Source organism: Hippocampus bargibanti, linkage group LG09, assembly GCF_051943395.1.
Source record: "Hippocampus bargibanti isolate YZ-2025 linkage group LG09, ASM5194339v1, whole genome shotgun sequence".
Taxonomy (NCBI): domain Eukaryota; kingdom Metazoa; phylum Chordata; class Actinopteri; order Syngnathiformes; family Syngnathidae; genus Hippocampus; species Hippocampus bargibanti.
In genome coordinates, this window is record NC_142742.1 from 14,448,711 (window position 1) to 14,469,910 (window position 21,200).

General features: G+C 42.3%; 1 protein-coding gene across 9 annotated transcripts in view; it reads right to left on the reverse strand.

Moving 5' to 3' along the window:
* The window catches only part of dlgap2a (DLG associated protein 2a), a 184,771-nt gene that overhangs the window by 42,051 nt on the left and 121,520 nt on the right, over window positions 1-21,200 (reverse strand). For 7 of the 9 annotated variants that reach the window (XM_089003726.1, XM_089003723.1, XM_089003721.1 and 4 more), the window contains one exon: window positions 8,159-9,294. The exons of the other annotated variants lie outside the window; for them this stretch is intronic. In XM_089003726.1, the coding sequence (XP_088859852.1) occupies window positions 8,159-9,294 (1,136 nt within the window). The remainder of the gene's footprint in view (window positions 1-8,158; window positions 9,295-21,200) is intronic. 9 annotated transcript variants of the gene reach the window in all.

Sequence of the window (21,200 nt, forward strand, 5' to 3'; positions counted from 1 at the left end):
CGAAGCGTTGAAGGTTTCCGTTTTGGTGGGCTCAGTATAGCATCTCTGCTTTTTGCAGATGATGTTGTACTGTTGGGGCCTTCAAGTGGAGCTCTCCAACTCTCGCTTGAGTGTTTCGCAGCCGAATGTGAAGCGGTTGGGATGAGAATCAGCACCTCCAAAGACAATGGTTCTCAGTCGGAAAAGGGTGAAGTGTCCTCTCCGGGTCGGGGAGGAGATTTTGCCTCAAGTGGAGGAGTTTAAGTATCTGGGTGTCTTGTTCACGAATGAGGGTGTAAGGGAGCGAGAGGTCGACAGGCGGATCGGTGCGGCGTCTGCTGTGATGCGGACTTTGTACCGATCTGTTGTGGTGAAGAAGGAGCTGAGCCACACAGCAAAGCTCTCAATCTACCGGTCGATCTACGTCCCAACCCTCATCTATGGTCACGAGCTATGGATTGTGTCCGAAAGAACGAGATCCCGGATGCAAGCGGCCGAAATGAACTTTCTCCGTAGGGTGTTCGGGCTCTCCCTTAGAGATAAGGTGAGAAGCTCGGTCATCCGGGAGGGGCTCAAAGTCGAGCCGCTTCTCCTCCACATCAAGAGGAGCCAGATGAGGTGGCTCGGGCATCTGATTAGGATGCCCCCGGGACGCCTCCCTCGTGAGGTGTTCCGAGCATGCCCCACTGGCAGGAGACCCCGGGGACGACCCAGAACACGCTGGAGAGACTATGTCTTCCAGCTGGCATGGGAACGCCTCAGGATCCGCCAGGACTAGCTAGAAGAAGTGGCTGGGGAGAGGGAAGTCTGGGCTTCCCTACTGAAGCAGCTGCCCCCGCGACCCGACCCTGGATGAGCGGCAGTAGATGGATGGATTGATGGAGGTATTGTGGTATAATTAATCTTGTTTTCATGTTATTTTCCAGAGTGCTTGGGGTCTTTGCACTTGTCAACAGTAATTGCCTCTGCAGTTTGTTTATGATTTGGTTTCTTGTTTACATTCAATTCAATGATTAGATTGAATTTCTTTTGGCATCTCCTGTCCACCGTGACGTCAATGTTGGGAGGTGATCTGTCTTGAGCTGGTGGACAGCAGTAGAGCAGTATTTTATAAAACATTGCTACTTCTATGCCATCATATACATGATTCCATGAGTCGACCCATCACAACTATCATCAGTGACTAGTCCACTAGCAAAATCCCAAGTTACCAAACTCAATGTCGGTGAGAAATTGACCGTTCAAAATTATTTTTGAGAAACATTTCATCAGCATGATATTTTGGTCATGCTAAAAAACCTCAATACAACATAGAAGAATCTGTAAACCATAGCTTCACACTGGACAGTCCACCTCAGAATTTTTACTGGCAAGCTATGAGGTTGCCTGGCGTCGTCATAGTGGAAAAAAAAACAAAAATGACAGGTATTATCGTCAGCTGTGAGTCAGTGGAAGGCTGTTTACCATATCAAATTAAGAAAAACGATGAACGATGTAAAACTTCAGAGGAGCTCTGCAAGCATCTACTCTTCTTTCTTCTCACACTTGACACTAATCCTGAAGTTAAGCACCCCAGCCACCTTTCATCTTAAAGCGTGTTAAATAGTGTGGAGGCACCCATAAATGGTCCAAAAGACATTTCAAGGCAACAGACGCGCCAATTTCTGTGCATGCAAATGCCTTTCCATATATTATAAAAATAAAAACAGTGCCTTCAATAGCAACATAATTTAAAAAATAAGATGTTTTTCATCACAACAGAAAAAAACCCACAGAGATCAACTTGAAACTCCTTGTTAACAAATACAAATAGAGTCTACTTCTGCTGGCTGCAGACAAACATTTACTTAATGCCATTCAAGTTAGAAGTAGAAGTGAATATTTAATGGGGGTTGGCAGTGCAAAAAACATATCATACACTGTATGCTTTATAAGCTTAAAATTATCCTTCAATGGTCCTCAAATCACAATTATTTCTAAACACCACCATGTCTTGACAACAATTGCCTAAAAATGATTGTTCAGGAAGAAAGTGTGACGGAGTGGTGCTGTCAGTCATTATGCGCATGCGCCCACATGCACAGGCCTTCGTTTCCTCCAATGGTTTCCATTTGTTTAATGTATTTTTTTTTGGAAGAAGCAAATTGTTGTGTGTCAATAAATGGTGTGTGTGTGTTATAGATTAACTAGGGCTAATTTGTGAAATGACCACAGACAGTGATGAAAAGGTTTCTTCAGTACCGCCCATCGAAAGTATCGTCCACATATCTAAACCAGTGTCGAGGTTTTGTTCCCGGGAAGGATGTGAGTGCCTGTTTCTCCATCTCTTCCATGTACAGATTAGCCACTATGGGTGAAACTGGTGAGCCCATAGCACTACCATGAATTTGTTTGTAAAATGTCTTCCTTAATTGAAAATACGTAGTATTAAGGCAGATTTCCAATAATTGGCCGATGTGGTCCGGTTTAAGTTTGGTTCTTTGATGCAGAGAAATGTCCGCCAGCAGTCTCACCCTCACCACTGAGACTGCTGCTGGGGTTGGGACAGATGTAAAGAGAGAAGTCACATCGTAAGATGCCAAAGTTTCCTCAGGTTCCAATATGAGGTCTTTGATCCTCTCTACAAACCCGTTCTCTACGTGATATTCTGTGTTACCAACCAACAGAGCTAAGATAGTTTTTAAATATTTGGCTACATTGTATGTAGAGGAGTCAATGCTACAAACAATTGGTCTGTGGGGGAACCCTTCTTTATGTATTTTTGGCAGAACAAAGATACATGGCGTGGCCTCTCCCGGGTATAATGTAAAATACTTCTGTTTGTCTATATGTCTGTGTAAACTCTCAGTCAAACAGGAGTGGTCCATCGATGAAAAGGTTTCTTCAGCCGTCATCTGTACTTCTTTGAAGGTGTCGCTTCTTATCCAAGAAACTTCGTCAGCAAACTAAAGTCTTACTGGTAGTTTAGGCCATATATATATATATATATATATATATATATATATATATATATATATATATATATATATATATATATATATATATATATATATATATCCCTACTGTCCAGACATGGCGGTGCCGGACTCTGCTATGATAGGACTTTATCAACATCGCAGGGATAATATCAGTGGGCCTCAATCGGCAGGTACATATGCACCTAAAAGCTGAGGTTAACATTTTAGCGAAAGAACATAGATGGTTTGAAAGGGGAGTAAAAGAAGCGATTTTCATAAAACAACTAAATCCTTCATTAAACCGGTTTGGTGAGGTGAGGTTCAATTTGGATCGTTCATACAATAGCCAGCTTAGGCAACATAGGATTAATAATACTGATGAGGTGATAGCGGGCGAAATGGGGCAATCAGGCCAGTCGTTAGTCAGAACGACAGGAACTATCAGTGGATCAGCTGCAAGGAGTAGTCCTCTGCTCCCCCCAACCTGAGAGCAGGGACCTATCATAACGACAGGAACTATCAGTGGAGCAGCTGCAGGGAGTAGTCCTCAGCTCCCCCCAACCTGAGAGCAGGGACCTATCATAGCAGGGTCCGGCACCGACATGTCTGGACAGTAGGGATATATATATAGGGCCTAAACTACCAGTAAGACTTTAGTTTGCTGCCGAAGTTTCTTGGATAAGAAGCGCAACGTCCGACACCTTCAAAGAAGTACATATGACGGCTGAACGTGGTGCAAGGACAACAATCTTCGTCTGAATGTGGAGAAGACGAAGGAGATTGTTGTGGACTTCAGGAGAGTGCGCCCCCAGCATGCTCCACTAACCATCGACGGTGCCGCAGTGGAGAGAGTGAGCAGCACCAAGTTCCTGGGAGTGCACATATCCGAAGACCTGTCCTGGAGCCACAACACGGCATCAATGGCCAAGAGATCCCACCAGCGCCTGTACTTCCTCCGCAAGCTCAAAAGAGTTGGAGCCCCGACCCCCATCACGATCTCCTTCTACCGCGGTACCATAGAGAGCATCCTGACCAGCTGTATCACCGTGTGGTATGGCGCCTGCACCGTGTCCTGCCGTAAGACTCTGCAGCGCATCGTGAGGACAGCTGAGAAGATCATCGGTGTCTCCCCCCCCCCCCCCCCCCCCTTCAGGACATCTACAACACCCGCCTCACCCGCAGAGCCATCCGGATCGCTGGCGATCCCACACACCCCTCCCACAGCCTCTTCAGCCTGCTGCCATCGGGTAGGAGACTGCGGAGTCTCCGAGCCAAGACCAGCAGGCTCAAGGACAGTTTCTGCCACCAGGCAGTCCGGAGACTCAACTCCCTCCCAGCCCTGCCCAGCCTGCCCCTTCCCACTGCCACACTCACCGAACTCTGAGTACACGCTACATGCTGTACGATCACCCTGAACTCTATTTTTTGTTCTTTCTCATTTTTTTTCTGCAAGACCTCACTTCAACCCTTTCTTGTTGTTTGTTTTTGCATTACTACATTACGTCACTTCCTCACTTTACATATGTCACTACCTCACTTTACATATGTCACTGCCTCACTTTCCAGACGACACTACCTCACTTTACATACAGAAATTACATGTATTGTCTGTTGTCAATTGTATGTCTTTTTAGCCACGTTATAAGTGCCTTGCATGTCTTGCACGCTGGGTCCGAGAGGACATTAATTTCATCTGTGCTGTATGTCATACATATTAGCATATTTGACAATAAAGCTGACTTTGACTTTGACTTGACTTTTGAAGAAACCTTTTCATCGATGGAACACTCCTGTACAACTGAGAGCTTACACAGATGACCACAGAGTGAAAACAAACGACTGCCCTGATTTTGCAACATTTTTCATTTCAGAGTAAGATCAGCGACGAAGAATCTATCATTGTCCGACCCAATGACCATTTCATCAATCTATCAGACAAACCCTCTCGCACACAAAGCACCTGATCCATTCTCACAAAAGTCATCTCTACAGAACCACGAGAATGACTGCAAAGTTTTTATTATTTCCTCTGACACCAAGGACGGACGCAAACAAGGTGACTAGAATATCAATGATACACAAACACATTTTGCCCCAGTCATGAAAAAATAAAATATCAATGTAATCTAATGATGTTGCATCCAACTCTGTACTGTTTAAAAATAGATTATGAAAAAAAGTTCATATTTCACATGTATGATTCGTAAAAGGTTTCCCCTTATTTTGCAACACATTTTGCAAAACAAATAGAGCGCATCATCCTTCCAAGCACTGAATAGGCACTCTTTAAGAGTCTTTAAGAGACTCACATATTTTACGTGATAGTATTTCCAACCTGCCCTCCTCCTCTTCCACACATCTTCGGAAACACATTGATTTTCCTGCAAAGGGGAAGACGTGTCACAGCGCATGAATTGAATTGATAACGCTTGGCTAAATATAACCCTGCGGCAGGAAGCTGGAGAAGAAGCTATTTTTAGAGATGTTTACGGTGCTACAAGTCAAACACGACCTTAAAGTGAGTGGACAAATAAGGAGACAGGCTAAGATTCACTGCAGACTTGATGGAAATACTTTCTACCTATATCCAAAATAGTCCTTCAAACATTTTATGTTGACACAAGCTTAAAGTGAGTGTTGTTTTGGCTCTTTATTTATTAAGACAAAATAAATAGGTTAATCAGTGATTCTTACACTTATGTGCAACTAAAAAGGGACCCTTCAAATAATTACAAGAAATAAATGATAGACTGTCTCCAAAAGTTAGAGAAAGGAAAACATATAGACAAACGAAGAAAAGGTTTCTTCAGCCGTCATCTGTACTTCTTTGAAGGTGTCGGACGTTTCGCTTCTTATCCAAGAAACGTCGTCAGCAAACTAAAGTCTAACTGGTAGTTTAGGCCTCAGTGGTCATTTAACAAATGTCAGAAAGAAAGAATAGGGAATGAAACCAAAAATTCCGAAGATACAAAAAGGAGAGGAGAAGCAGTACCTTACATTGCAGGAGTTTCTGAAAAACTACAAAGAGTCCTATGGCAATACAAAATTCCGACTTATTTCAAAAAAAGGCAAAAATTAGTGCATCCAAAAGTGCTGCCAAATGAAAAACAAAGTAATGTAGTTTATTCAATAAATTGTAAGAATGAAAATTGGAAAGAGCAGTACATTGTGGAAACTAAACACGTTCTCAAAAAAAGACCATTAACATCGCAGGGATAATACTAGTGGGCCTCAATCAGCAGTACATATGCAACTAAAGGCTAGCAACCACTCATTTGACGACAACAAGGTTAAAATTTTAGCGAAAGAACATAGATGGTTTGAAAGGGGTGTAAAAGAAGCGATTTTCATCAAACAAGTAAATCCTTCATTTAAACCGGTTTAGTGGGGTGAGGTTCAATTTGGATCGTTCATACAATAGCCAGCTTAGGCAACATAGGTTTAGTAATACTGATGAGGTGATACCGGTCGAAGTGGGGCAATCAGGCCAGTCGTTAGTCAGAACGACAGGAACTATCAGTGGAGCAGCTGCAGGGAGTAGTCCTCTGCTCCCCCCAACCTGAGAGCAGGGACCTATCATAACGACAGGAACTATCAGTGGAGCAGCTGCAGGGAGTAGTCCTCAGCTCCCCCCAACCTGAGAGCAGGGACCTATCATAGCAGAGTCCGACACCGCCATGTCTGGACAGTAGGGATATATATATATAGGGCCTAAACTACCAGTTAGACTTTAGTTTGCTGACGAAGTTTCTTGGATAAGAAGCGAAACGTCTGACACCTTCAAAGAAGTACAGATGATGGCTGAATAAACCTTTTCATCGATGGACCACTCCTGTTCGACTGAGACCTTACACAGACATATAGACAAACAGATGTATTTTAGATTATACCCGGGAGAGGCCACGCCATGTATCTATGGCCTGCCAAAAATATATAAAGAAGGGTTCCCCCTCAGACTCATTGTTTGTAGCATTGACTCCTCTACATACAATGTAGCCAAATATTTAAAAACTATCTTAGTTGGTTGGTAACACAGAATATCACGTAGAGAACACCACAGGGTTTATAGAGAGGATCAAAGACCTTATATCCAGCCTGAGGAAACATTGGCATCTTACGATGTGACTTCTCTCTTTATATCTGTCAAAAACCCAGCAACAGTCTCAGTGGTGAGGACGAGACTGCTGGCGGACGTTTCTCTGCATGAAAAAACCACAGAAATACCCAAAACATGCAGTATGATATTTTTAGTCAAATGAAAAACACCAATAAAAATGACTTAAAAAAATCTAAACCGGAAGTGGCCAGTTTCAGAAGGTCCCACCCCCTTGTTCGTGGTGTCACGCCAAGACGTCTTGCCTTGCTCGAGAATCAAAACAATGGCTTCAGATTCAGAGAAGATGCTTTCCTGTTACTCATCCAGTTATGAATATGATTGAAATAGTTCTGAAGAGGAAAGCATACATGTTAGCAATCGATTAAAGAATTTATTCCGTGTCATTTTGAGGCATCAGGGGGGGGGATGTTGCACCCAAAAAAAGGCAGAAGATGGCGACAATCTTCCGTGTGGAAATGGCTCAACATTTTTGTCACAACACACAAGGATTCACCATCGCGTTATACATGTTTTCCTTCTAATTTCGCCATCAACACGGATCAACACGAAGTTTTCAGACCAAATAAAGTACCGCAAAATACATTGCGTGATCAAAAGACTGCTACAGTGTGTCCTTTCTCGGTCAGGGGCGTTCCTTCAGTGATGTGACGTGAGGACTTGTCACCAACTCAAAAACAAGTCCTCCGGAATATTCAGCGCGAGTCTTAAAACCTAAAATATAGCTACATGCAGTGGAATCTTTGTAAAATACACTCAATAGAAGTCTTTTGAAGCGATTTGACAAATTATGGACACAACTTGTCCGGAGACGTCGGTTGTCCTTTAATGCTTTAGTATATCCGGCCCAAACATTCCCACCACATGCTCCTGGCCCGGCCCCTCCGTCAAATTTTCGAACCCATTGTGGCCCGCGAGTCAAAAAGTTTGCCCACCCCTGATCTATGGTCTAGTCTGACTTTCTCTCTGTCGCTTAGCAGAGAAACGTTTTCAGGCAAATGGGAATTCTAATTAATAACATTCACTAAATAAACCAGACAACTAAATGGTAAACCCATCTGCAATTTCTCATAGCTTGATGATGGATATTCAGACCATTGAAACTCACCTGAAGGTAATGACATGGCCTGAGGTTGGCCTTGAGGTCTGTTGGCATCACGGGCTTCTCCAGATTAAGCGAAGACTTCCTGTAGGCTTCCTTGGCCTGGCTAACTGTTAATGTAGACCAGGAGCTCCTCTTCATAAACTTGCCTTCCGGTGCCATGCCTATGCTTTCACATGATGAGCACTTTACATCATTGTTACTTTTGGATGTCTTGAGCGATAGGTCTCCAGCTAGGTGGCTGTGCACTGAATCTGGGTAGTAGTGAATAATTTGGTCCATGGGGTGTCGTGACATGACACTCGGCGGTCGGTATGTGCTGTCACTGTCCAAATTGTCGTCCGAACTCCACCAACCTCCTGAACGCTGCCTCCCGCTGCCGTCACTTTTGCGATCTTTGCTCTTGCTGCGCTTGTTGTGTTTGTGATGGCCTTGGTAGTGGTGATGATGGTGCGAGCTGTCCCGATGCGAATCGCTTTTGGTACCGTTCATTTTGGAGGAACCTTCCAAAGAGTGTGACTTTGTGAATAGCTTTTGCACCGAGTGAACTAAGTGACGGATCCTCCCAGGGCTTTCATTACGCTGCTCTGTCGTCGTTGTTGTGGTGGATGTGCGTTGGTACTGCAACGTGTGGAAGCCGTCTCGTTGGAGCGGCATCTGCTTCTCAAATTGGTCAAGTAGATTTGCTGGGATTCGGTTAATTTTGCCGCTGTCGCCATGCGAGGAAGAGCAACTGTCATCCCTCCCGCCCGAAGACTTGCCCCCGTTATCTCGGGAAGTGCTTCCGTAATGCATGCGTGGAAAAGTGCTACATGAGACAGAGTGGTCCGTAGGCGCCATGGACACTGGCATTACTGCACACTCCGAGTGGATGGAACTTCTTGGGGAGAAGCGATGGCGACCTTCAAGTGGACAGCTCTCGGTAGGGCTCAGCAGATAGTGCGGTGGCCGTGAATCTCCGTGGTGGAGATGATGCTCGAGGGGATGGTCGATATCTCCATAGCCACATGTGTGGGCCGACGTGGGAGAGGTGAGCTGGAGATGGGCGAGACGGCCACCGGATAGACCCTTCATGTTTTCGCGTGGAGGGGAGTAGCTTTCCTCATCGAAGTATGGCGAGGGTGACCATGAATACTGATGGTCTGAAAATGAGTGGGAAAGAAAGAATATTAGAAGATCTCATAAATAAAAGTGTGCATTAAATTGTGTAGCTGGATTTAATCTTTGTTATCATGTGCCCGCAATTGAATATCCATCCATCCATCCATCCATCCATCCATCCATCCATCCATCCATCCATCCATCCATCCATCCATCCATCCACCCATTATCCGTACCGCTTATTCCTCACTAGGGTCACAAAGCCTATCCCAACCGTTTTCGGGGACTCTGTGGTGGGATACCCAGAAATGGTTGCCAGCCAATCAAAGACAAACAACCCTTCGCTCCCACACTCACGCCTTGGGACAATTTGGAGTGTTCAATCAGCCTGCCATGCATGTTTTTGGAATGAGGAGGACCTGGAGAAAGCCTGGGGAGAACATGAAGTCATGACCTCTGCACTGTGAAGTCGGCGTGCTAACCACTCGAGTACCGGGCCACTCGCAATTGTATATTTGGAGTCTTTTTTTATTTAGTGGCAGGCGATTAAAAGGTAATGGTAAGCCCATTTTTGGAGGGACTAGTGTATCCATCCATTTATCCCTGTTCTATCGTCATTCGAGTCGTGGGGGTGCTGGAGCCGAGCTGTCTTTGAGCACTTGGCGGGGGTCACCCTGAACTGATTGACAGCCAGTCGCTGAGCACACAGAAACAACCATCCATGCTCACAATAACATCGAGGGACAATATGGAGTGTCCCATTCACCTGCCATGCATGCTTTTAGAATGTGGGAGGAAGACCAAGGAAAAACACACAAGCCAAAGACTCAATTATCCCCTGTCGAAGAAATATTGCGCGGTCCATGCTGGGATATATAAAACCTTGACTGTAGCACCTTAGAATGTGGTGTGCCTTACATATGGAAACCCTTTTAAACATGTCATTCATTGAAGGTGCGCCTTATCGTCCGGTGTGCCATTGTGAGACGAGTAAAGATTTTCTGATTCTGATTCTGATACACTAGAAAATACAGTACTTGAAGTAAACAAAATCTTTTAGATTAACCCAGCAACCACCCAAGAATAAATAAAACTTCTGATTCCAAATTTTATTATGGTGTGAACGATTGTATGATAAGCTCTATACAGGATGTTCTGAATAGGATGCTTGAAAAAAAATGCATCAGACTAAATGAGACTTTTAAGAGACATTTAATGCACATTGAATTGAGAAGGGGCAGAAAAATAAATCCAAAAATGCTACAACAACCACACACATTTTCAAGTGACCCAAGTCACAAACAGCTTAGTCCCCCGCGATCATTTCCACAAAAAAAGCTTTTTCCACAACATCATTAGATGTTAGCCCTACTTAGATGTGTCAAGGCATACTTATCAAAAGACAAAGATGAAAACAACAAATAAAAATAAAAAATAGCAGTGATGCGACAGGTTAGATGGAGCTCGCGTTGTGATTTATTCAATTCACAGGGAAATAATAGCCCATCAGTGTGCAGTTCTGCTGTGATCCATCATAGCCCAGAAGACAGTGTGGGAGTTGGAGAGACATTCTTGGCCCGACTACTTTTGCGTCCATCGGCTATGTAGCCTTGAAGTGAACATATGATGGAAAATTGACTTTTTAATTGCTTGCACACAAACAGTGCGGACTCTAGAGGACCACCTACCCGTGGAGTGCAAAATTAAACAACCGAGTAATTGTTTTGTGAGCTGCTTGATTCCAGAAATATGTATGTGCATCAGCTAGATCAAGCGTTAGCTTTAATCTGATTCAAATTTTACACTCAAACATGTTTGACAGCTGATGGTTAAAGTGTGATGAACGTGCCTTGAATACATAATCACTAAAGTCCAAAGGTCTTTTTTTAAATAACTGAATAATGATATATTGTTTTTAATGAAGATTCTCTAAATTTCCTTTATAATGAAAGCCATGGGAATGAAATCCGAAAAATAAAACTCTATATTTAACATTGTTCTCACTGTTTTTGACTGAGGGTGGTTGTTTTGTTTTTCTTTTGATCCTTCAAAAGTGGATCAAATTTACTCATCTCAAACTGATTTTAATACACTGTTTGTAAGAAAAGAATCTATTTTAAATTAAAATTGATTTTAACGAGGGCTAAGATCTCAACCCCTGAGATGTAACCGAACTCCGCCGTTGCTATCGTTCTCCATCTGTTGGGATGAAAACAAATTGTCGTTGTTTACCAGGTTTACACGAGGAAATCCACTTGGCAGTCTGATGTAAAATTAATCTAGGCTACTCTAAGCATGAATGTGGGGGCGGGCAGGGGGGGCTGGCAGATAAGACATTTTCTCCCAGGAGAAGCTGATTTTGTACTGGCGGCATGAACATGTTGATCAGAGAACTTCTACAGCAGCTCGGCCACATCAGATCAACCTGCTCCGCTTGAATTTATTTGTTAGTAATTGTAGCAGAAAGATGAGGGTGGATTATCGATGGAGACAATCCTACAATCTTTCGCAACTTCTGTCACTGTCGTACTTCCTCTGACTTTGGACTCTTCCAGGTACACCAGAGAGCTGCACTGAATATGTTATCTCCAGGCGAGAGTTTTGGCATTTCCGAGGATTATAACGCAGATGACATGACTAATCTGTCCTTACTCTCCCTTTCGTCATTACCCTGAAGCATCTGCAGACTTTATAATGTGAATGTTTGACTAAAGGAATGAAATAAAACCAGATGCTGTCTTAAAAAAGAAAAAGTACAAATTTTGAAGTGACTGTAAAACGGTGAGAGTCGAAGCTGTTCTCTCCGTGACAAGGGCTTTGTAAACCTCTGGTACGTGACCTCTGTGGGAATACCGATTCTACATGGTTATTGGTACCATCTACAAACATTGACTCCTCTTCCATCCAATGATTGAGGGGATGGAATCAAACCGTGCACCTCTGCACCACAAAACAGACGCGCTAAACAGTCGACAGCCGAGCCACCCATTCTTTTTCACCAATGTGGTTTTTCTTATTGGAATGCCATCAAATTGGTTCCCAGGCCCATGCACCACACCGACTCAATTTTCCGATCAACAAAGTGAAGAAAATATGTCACTTTTCAAAGAAAAGCATTGGTTATTTTATATATATATATATATATATATATATATATATATATACACAGTAAAGTCTCGTTATATCGATATCGGATATATCGATAGTCCCGGTTATATCGATACTATTTCTATGCACGCACGGAGAAAATTACATGCAAACAGGGTCGGATATATCGATAGTCCCGGTTATATCGATATTTTTTCGGACTCCCTTGAATATCGATATAACGAGACTTTACTGTATATATATATATATATATATATATCCTCAGAAATATATATATAGCATATATAGCAGTAAAAATCTAAAAGAGGTAGCTGTCACATTCATTTACCATAGATTGTTTGCAAGAACATCATCAAAGCAGTCATGATTTGAAAGTGATGGACGAGGCTCTGCAAATTTCCCCATTGCGGGACGAATAAAGGTATTCTGATTCTGATTCTGATTCTCATTTGTAAAGTTTTTTTTTTTACATTTCTGCACTTATGAGGAAAAAAACATTCTTGAGGCAATGAAAAACCATGTTCAACATCGAACAGACGTTTTAATTTCTTTTTACGTCTGTTTTCAATATTTCTGGCACACACCTTACCAGAAGTAGAAAAAGAGTCAGCACTATCTGAAAATAGCTTGTATCAGGGGCCTCCTTTCTAGAGTATGTTGTATGTATGTTCACATCTGTACGTACGAAATACTAGGACGTGCAGGAAAACGGAGTTAACCCCCTCCAATTATTTTTCCCCGTTGGCATTTTCTGATAAAATTGCTGCTCTGACACAGTCTACACTGGCCATTTTTTCTTTGCATTGCAAGAAACTATTATCCCAATAATGAATCAATCAATGAAAGGAAGACATGCTTCAATTTCCACCCCTTTGTTCAAAAACAAACACGACTGTTCATACCTCTGTGCAATTTAGAGTCTTTAAATAATCCAATAAGTGTTTTAGGGTTGATATGAGGCCTGAGCGATTCATTGCGTTTCATAAAACTTTTGTTAATGGCAACGTCTATGATTTGACTGATGATTGAGACGCAGACCATGCAAATACCGCAACACTATAAATAACCATTTCAGTGATAGCAGTTACTTATCATAGTTTGCATAAGGAATCAATGTGTGCATAGTATTGGTGGGGTTTGTTTCTTACGAGACCTTGAAGCGAGGATCTGGTATTTGCCTCACGAGGTTTGTTGTATATTTTGTGTTGTTCCGGCCGCCATTATATGTAAGAGAGCGTTGTCTGATGTGTGCGGGTGTGACTGATGTTTGAGCACACTGAGACACCAGTCAAAATGCATCCACCGGTCAAATGTTTAAAAAATGGCAATATTGTGTCATCAGATCTGCAATTTCTTACAGATTCATGTTATAGCTCACGTTCACGTGAAATTTGTGTGGCAAAATTATGTTGTCATGGTGAATGCTTAAAAGCCTGCTTGACAAAGTACTATATTTTCTGCATTAAAAGCGCTTTGGAATATATGGCGCACCTTCAATGAATGGCCGATTTTAGAACGGTTTTTATATAGAAGGTGCTAGGCACTAATGCACATACAGTAGAATTTGAACCTACAGTATCTGTGGTTGCATTATGTGTCCACTAGTTGGAGCTACGCTAAAGTAATACAATAGATTACAACACATTCATTTACGCTCTCACAACTGGCGGAGCTGTAACAAATGGCTTTACAGAACATTTAAAATACTACATCTGAGAAATCAGAATATTGATACATTAATCAGATGAATCGAATTATGAGGGGCACTATCGGCTTCAGAGAAAATGCAATTTTTTTTTGGATGCCCCTTATAGTGCGGAACTTACTGTATTGCGAAAATATACTCCTAGAATTGATGTAGAAATAAAATAAAATCATATTCTTATAGCACAAATACCATATATCAAGTGTTTCACTCGTAGATACAGATGTCGTGTCCAAAACATCCAAAATTGGAAATCAGAATTGAGCACTGACATCAAATGCTCCTCTAAGATTTGATTGATATGATTATCTATGTAAATATGTTTTGGTAGTACTGTATATATTGTTTACAAGTTGAAAACCCTGAAAGGCCTTTAAGGTTAGACAAATCAATCCCAGGTGAACTGTGCCTTTGCCATCTTCTCTATGTCAAGTCAGTCTGGCAGAATCTTTTCCGGACGTTCGTGGTGAATTCAGAATTGTATTTTCTGAGCAAAGCAAATCAATAGAGTGGCTTTCTTATCAATTTCTTCAAAGGTTAAATGTTCTCCCCCGAGAATTTTGGCCTTTGTCTAGAAAACCACAGGAAGGAGAATTGTGTCTTCAACCCTCAGGGCAAATCAGCAATGGCCTGAGTCATTAGGTTTGAAAGGAAGCCAAGGGAAAAACGTGTCAAAGTTGCAATCCGTCAACTCGACAAGCCTTGTAATGGTCACCATAGCGCTTTTGATCAAAATAAGGCAGCGGCTTATGGCTTTGGCACATATCCTGCACACTTGTCCATCGAAGTGACAGCACAGCATGATTCATGCATATATTTCAACTGTGATAAAAATGAAGCCGCAGCACCGCAGCCGTAACTGCAACTGTTGGAACAATAACTGATAGCAAGTCATTGATGTGTGCCTTCATAGAAACCCTGTCGCTGAGAAAATAGAGAAATGAAAAAAAAAAACACTTAAAATACTACATGCTGTCACCTGATAACATGGTAAACTTTCCACTGTAGTAACTGCTGCCTCTGAAAGGATTAAATATCCTTAAAAAACATGTGAGCCATTCTGTAAAATACGACTGTGTGGGCCATGGAGTAGGTAATGTGTTTTTATTTCTTTAGTGACAGTGGTGTATTTTCTTAAATTATCTGATTAAATAAAAATACAATAATCAAATGAGGGTGTAGTCCGACTTTTGCCCGTTGTCAGGTGGGATAAGCTCCAGCACTGGTGTTAAACATGAAAAGATGGATGGATAATCATATTGTTTCAAGATAGTTGTTAAGATTTAGTGTCATCAACCAATTTCAATTATCTTTATTTCTTTATGATGATTGGTATTCCGGGAAATTGTATGGACCAGAGAGAGACATAAAGGGACTAGGCGTGAGCCCATTCACATGAACTATGAAAATTTGAGTTTGGGAGTGTAATGGTTGGATGTGAGGTCTTGACAAATGGTTTGCATGCCCAGCTGAGGCAAAATGTTAGCTTTGCACAAGTTGCAGTGAAACATCAGCGCAATTAATTCATGTTTTGAAAAAGCTAATTTATTTTAATTGTTTTCACGCAAGTGAGGTTCGCAGGTAGGGAGGATATGGTTGTTTGCTAAAGTATGATACCAAACAGTCCATTCTCATGGCTATGCAACAATAATATCAAAGTTAGGTGATTTTTATCGTGATGTTTTTACATCCATAAGCTTTCATATTTCCTTAGAAATATGGGACAGTGACTATTCTAAAAGTAACTATTTCCATGAAAAAAAGCATAATTCATTCTTCACTTGTCGACAAATGTGCCTCCTCTGCACATTCCAGAGCCCCTCGGGCAATACCTGAGGAATTTAGTGACCTGCATGTGGTGATGCTCGTGCACGTGGGAGTGTTGTATGGATGCCAGACGTGGAGGAGGACACCCCACTCCCAATTTAACATGGACCGGCTCCCTGCTGCACACCGTTGTGCATGCAAGAACAAAGGAGTGAGTCGATTCAAGCATGCCGAAGCCACCAGAAATGAGGATCCATTTTGTTCGAGGAGTAAGCGAACAAGTGAGTGTGACACCTGCATTCATTTGTTTCCATAGAGGATGTGAAATGACACTAATAGAATGGTTGAGCAAACTTGAATGTGCCATCCAAAGAACCTATTGACCTATCAGTGCCATCACTGTGATGGTGCTCTATTAGTAGACTCTCCTCAAAATTGTAAATGGTAATTTTACTGAACTCAAACACGTGTTTTACCAACAGGGTTGTGAGCCACAACGTCAAGCTGCAGAGAGATGATGGTGACCCGATAAGTGGAAGCTGCTGAATGCTTGAATATTTATCACAAGCCCTTAATGATGAAACATGTTATCTGTGCTGTGCTCAGCAATCTTCATCACTTTGTGTCTCTGTTGCCAATCAAAAGGGGCACAGGACGGGAGAAGTCAATCAAGAATTAGATTCATCAGGGTCGGTGTTGTTTTGTTCTTCCAGGAAAGACAATACTTGAGGGTTTAATGCTGTTCAACGTTTTTGTTGCTCTTTTGTGTCATACTGTACACAGAATTTTAAAATAAGCACATCATGATGTATATTCTCCATGTTATGTGTGTTAACTGAGTATACTTTTTACACCGAATGGCCTCTCTGACATAGTCCTAATCTGGATTTGGAATCGGCAGTGGCTGTGTATTTATTTGAGCACCTGCCAGGAATCAAACCGGTACAGCCGGTGACCAAGATAGCAGCATGTACCATGTCACTGCCAGCGGAAGTTAACAATAACATATAAATAATCCATATTGACATTGCACTGATTGTGAGAAGTCATGAAGCATATCCTACTAGCCTGCATCAGCTGGGAAAAAGTTCCGTCACTGCCATGACCTTGAACAGGATAATTGGTATGAAAACATATGATCACATAGAAACAATGCTATAAAACAATCTCCCGTCGATTCTTCTCAAAGCATAAAAATGTTTAAAATGATGTTTGCAACCGCCGTACAAACGCTCACAGTGTTCAACAAAGGAACTTGCACGTCTCATATGCTTCGTGACATACTATATTGCACATTGCGGCATGTGCCTGCTGCATTCATAAATCATAAAAGTGCAGCTGTCTTTTGTGCCGATGGTGAAACGCAGGAAATACCTGCGTGAGTGTGAGAGAAGACTAAATCACCTCATGAAACAATTGTTTGTAGCCTAGGAACCATTTCCTGTTACCATAGCAACACACCACAAAGTACTGTATCTTATGCACACACTCATTCAGCATAAATACAATAAAAAGTTAATTAAATCAATATAAAACTATCACATGCCCACTGCGGTCGATTGATCGCATTCACCGAATCATTTAAGGTCTTCAAACACTGTTTGAAGACCTTTCAAGTTGTTTGTGCAGAGGAGAACACATGAGATATTTGCCTTTTCTTGGACATTTTTGCAAACTCCGACTGCTCAGATCGGGGGTAACCATAATGAGTTCAGTTTCATGTCTCATATACAACATTTTACCATGATTAACCACATAGTTATGAGTGAATCAGTGCATTAACCCTTCCTGCATTTCGTAACATTATCATGTTAAGCTGTCCAATGTACTAACCCCTGTCCCTGAAAAAGTTAATGCATTTGCACAGTGAAATAAGTCAACAAATAATCAGATGGCCAGCCTGCAATGGACATCAGAGTATATAAAGCTTGTTGGTGATCACATCTGTAACATTAATGACGATTATTATCATAATTCAGAAAACACTCATTTGTGTGTAGAGATGATTTGGAGTGAGGAAGGCTGCCCATGTTCCTCAAGGTAGTGGATGTGAAGCTGGACATGTCTGACGGTAAAATGCAATTAGTTTAAGTGCCTTTCCCAGTGTTTTACCGGCCTGATTTCACAGCAGGGAAATTAATGAAGCACTACTGACAATGCTCTGGGTGCGCTCTAAACGCAGCATACAATAAATATTTAGCAGCCAGTGGCAAGCAGTGCATATGCCCACTTAAATGCTTTCAGCTGCAACTATTGTAATATGAGTTCATTCAATCTGTGTCAACCTTATTTATGATGCGCAACATCGAGGCATCAGTTACCTCTGGAAACTTTTCATATCGAGCAAGGTGCACACAGTTGGACTACCGTTACAAGCTCGATAAAATGCTTTGAAAGATAACAAAACTTTCAAGTGTACTTCTGCCTTGCTAAATTAGTCTATTGAAGAGGCACAACAAATCTTGGTACATTCCCTGCAGAATATTTTGGGTTTTAAAAAACTGGATGATTTACTTCTTGGCATCCACAACAAACAGTAAATTGGAGACATTGACCATTTCTCACCAGATATTTTATTATTCTTATTTACTCTGGCCTTTTTTCCCTACTCTATTATGTTGAACTGCAATGGAGTACAGAGCCACAGTTGAACAATACCAAACACGTCCCCCTGACAAGCACTCCAATACTATTTCCGCCAGCCCCGTAAGGAACTAAAGTAGAAAACAAAAAGATTCTTTAATCTTCCGGACAGTGTAGAGTCATGTTACTCCATCAAGGGAAAGCGGCGAGAGCACGAGCCCCTCCCTCACCAGAGGTAGTTATACGGCGGGAATGACATCCTTTCAAAAGAGCCAATCAGTTGCTAGATACAAAGGTACGTCTGTGTAAGCTCTCAGTCGTCATCTGTCTCTCTTGGATAGGAGGCGAAACGTCCGAAACCTTCAAATTTGTACAGATGACGGCTGAAGAAACCTTCTCATCGATAGATACAAAGGTGAAAGTTCACAATCAGACTGAACTAAGAATGTTCAAAGTAACGGTTCACACTAAACTACCAATACGTAAAGTAACAACTTTAACAACGACTAAACTAAAGAAATACAAAAGAGTAGAAATTAAAAGTAACATCAGATGTTTATGGATGTGTATATAAAATTGTCCTATCAATGGGGTGTGTTAATAACGATCTTTCTTCCTGATCTGCTCAGAGGCAGAGGATAATATAAAGGTTATTCATGCTCAATACAATTGCAAATCCATATGTGTGTTTAGAGAAGCAGACACGATTGTTTGATCGTCATGTGACAATCAGCAGCTAATTGGAAAATGACCTGCGTGTTACAAGATCAAGCAGAAACTAGCGCACAACGAAAAGTCATTTATGGCAAAAATAAATAAATCAAAATAAATTATGGTACAAGTGGCAGCATTTGCAACCACAATGTAGCGAGCAGATAACCTTCATACTATCAATTTCTTCTTCTTTTAATCATCATTTTTCTTCTTTGTATTTTGTGGCAGACTGAATTGCCTGCCACATTTTGCTACATCTTACAGATTCGTCTTATTTCAAAGACAGACATTCATGTCTTAAACTTCAGCAAAGATTTATGATTTTGGATGATGCTTGTGGCATGTCATGTTGAATCTATCCATCAATCCATCTTTTTTCTATACCGATTTATCCTTATTAGGGTCGCAGAGGGTGTTATACAATGAAACTCTGGGAAAGAGTAGTTTAAGCTAGACTAAGAGCAGAAGTGAACATTTGTGAGCAGCAGTATGGCTTAATGCCAAAAAAGAGTACGACAGATGCAGTGTTTGCTTTAAGAATGCTGATAGAGAAGTACAGAGAAGGTCAGAAGGAATTGCATTGTGTCTTTGTAGATCTGGAGAAAGCGTATGACAGGGTGCCCAGAGAAGAGCTGTGGCATTGAATGAGGAAGTCTGGAGTGACGGACAAGTATGTCAGAGCAGTACAAGACATGTATCATGACTGTAAGACAGTTGTGTGGTGTGCTGTCGGTATGACTGAGGAATTCAAGGTGGAGGTGGGACTCCACCAGGGGTCAGCTCTGAGCCCCTTCTTGTTTGCTATGGTGATGGACAGGCTGACAGACGATGTTAGACAAGAATCTCCTTGGACCATGATGTTTGCAGATGACATTGTGATCTGTAGCGAGAACAGGGAACAGGTGGCGGAGAAACTGGAGATGTGGAGATATGCCCTGGAAAGGAGAGGAATGAAGATCAGTCGCAGCAAGACGGAATATATGTGTGTGAATGAGAGGGATCCAAGTGCAAGAGTGATGCTACAGGGGGAAGAGATAAAGAAGGTGGAGGATTGTAAGTACTTGTGGTTAACTGTCCAGAGCAATGGAGAGTGTGGAAAAGAGGTGAAGAAGCGTGTCCAGGCAGGCTGGAGCGGCAGGAGAAAAATGTCAGGTGTGATGTGTGATAGAAGGGTTTCAGCCAGGATGAAAGGAAAAGTGTATAAAACAGTGGTGAGGCCAGCCATGATGTTTGGACTGGAGACAGTGCCGCTCAAGAAAAGACAGGAAGCAGAGCTGGAGGTAGCAGAGCTGAAGATGTTGAGGTTTTCTTTGGGAGTGACCAGGTTGGATAGGATCAGGAATGAGTACATTAGAGGGACAACTCACATTACAGGCTTTGGAGAGAAAGTCAGAGAGGCCAGACTGAGATGGTTTGGACATGTCCAAAGGAGAGAGAGCGACTATATCGGGAGAAGGATGCTGAGCCTTGAACTGCCAGACAGGAGACCGAGAGGAAGACCGAAAAGGAGGTTTATCGATGTGGTCAAAGAGGACATGAAGGTAGCTGGTGTGAGAGAAGAGGATGCACAAAACCGGGATAGATGGAGGACATTGATTCGCTGTGGCGACCCCTGAGGAGAAAAGCCGAAAGGAAAAGAAGAAGAAGAGGGTTGCAGAGGGTGTTGGAGCCGATCCCAGCCGTCTTCGGCCACTTGGTGGGGGACACCCTGAATTGGTTGCCAGCCAATTGCAGGGCACACAAAGACAAACAACCATTCAATCACACACTCACACCTAAGGACAGTTTTCCAGTGGTCAATTTGCCTACCATGCATGTTTTTGGTATGTAGGAGGAAACAGGAGGACCCGGAGAAAACCCACGCGGGCCCGGGGAGAACATGCAAACTCCACACAGGGAGACCCGACCGGGTCTTGAACTCATGACCATTGTGAAGCCTGCGTGCTAGCCACTCGTCTACCGAGCCGCCCTTCTGTTGAATTTACTCAATTTTATTTTTTCGAATGGTTGCACAAAATCGAATGATCTGGATCCAGACACATTTTCAAATTAGAAAATGCATCTTGTTAC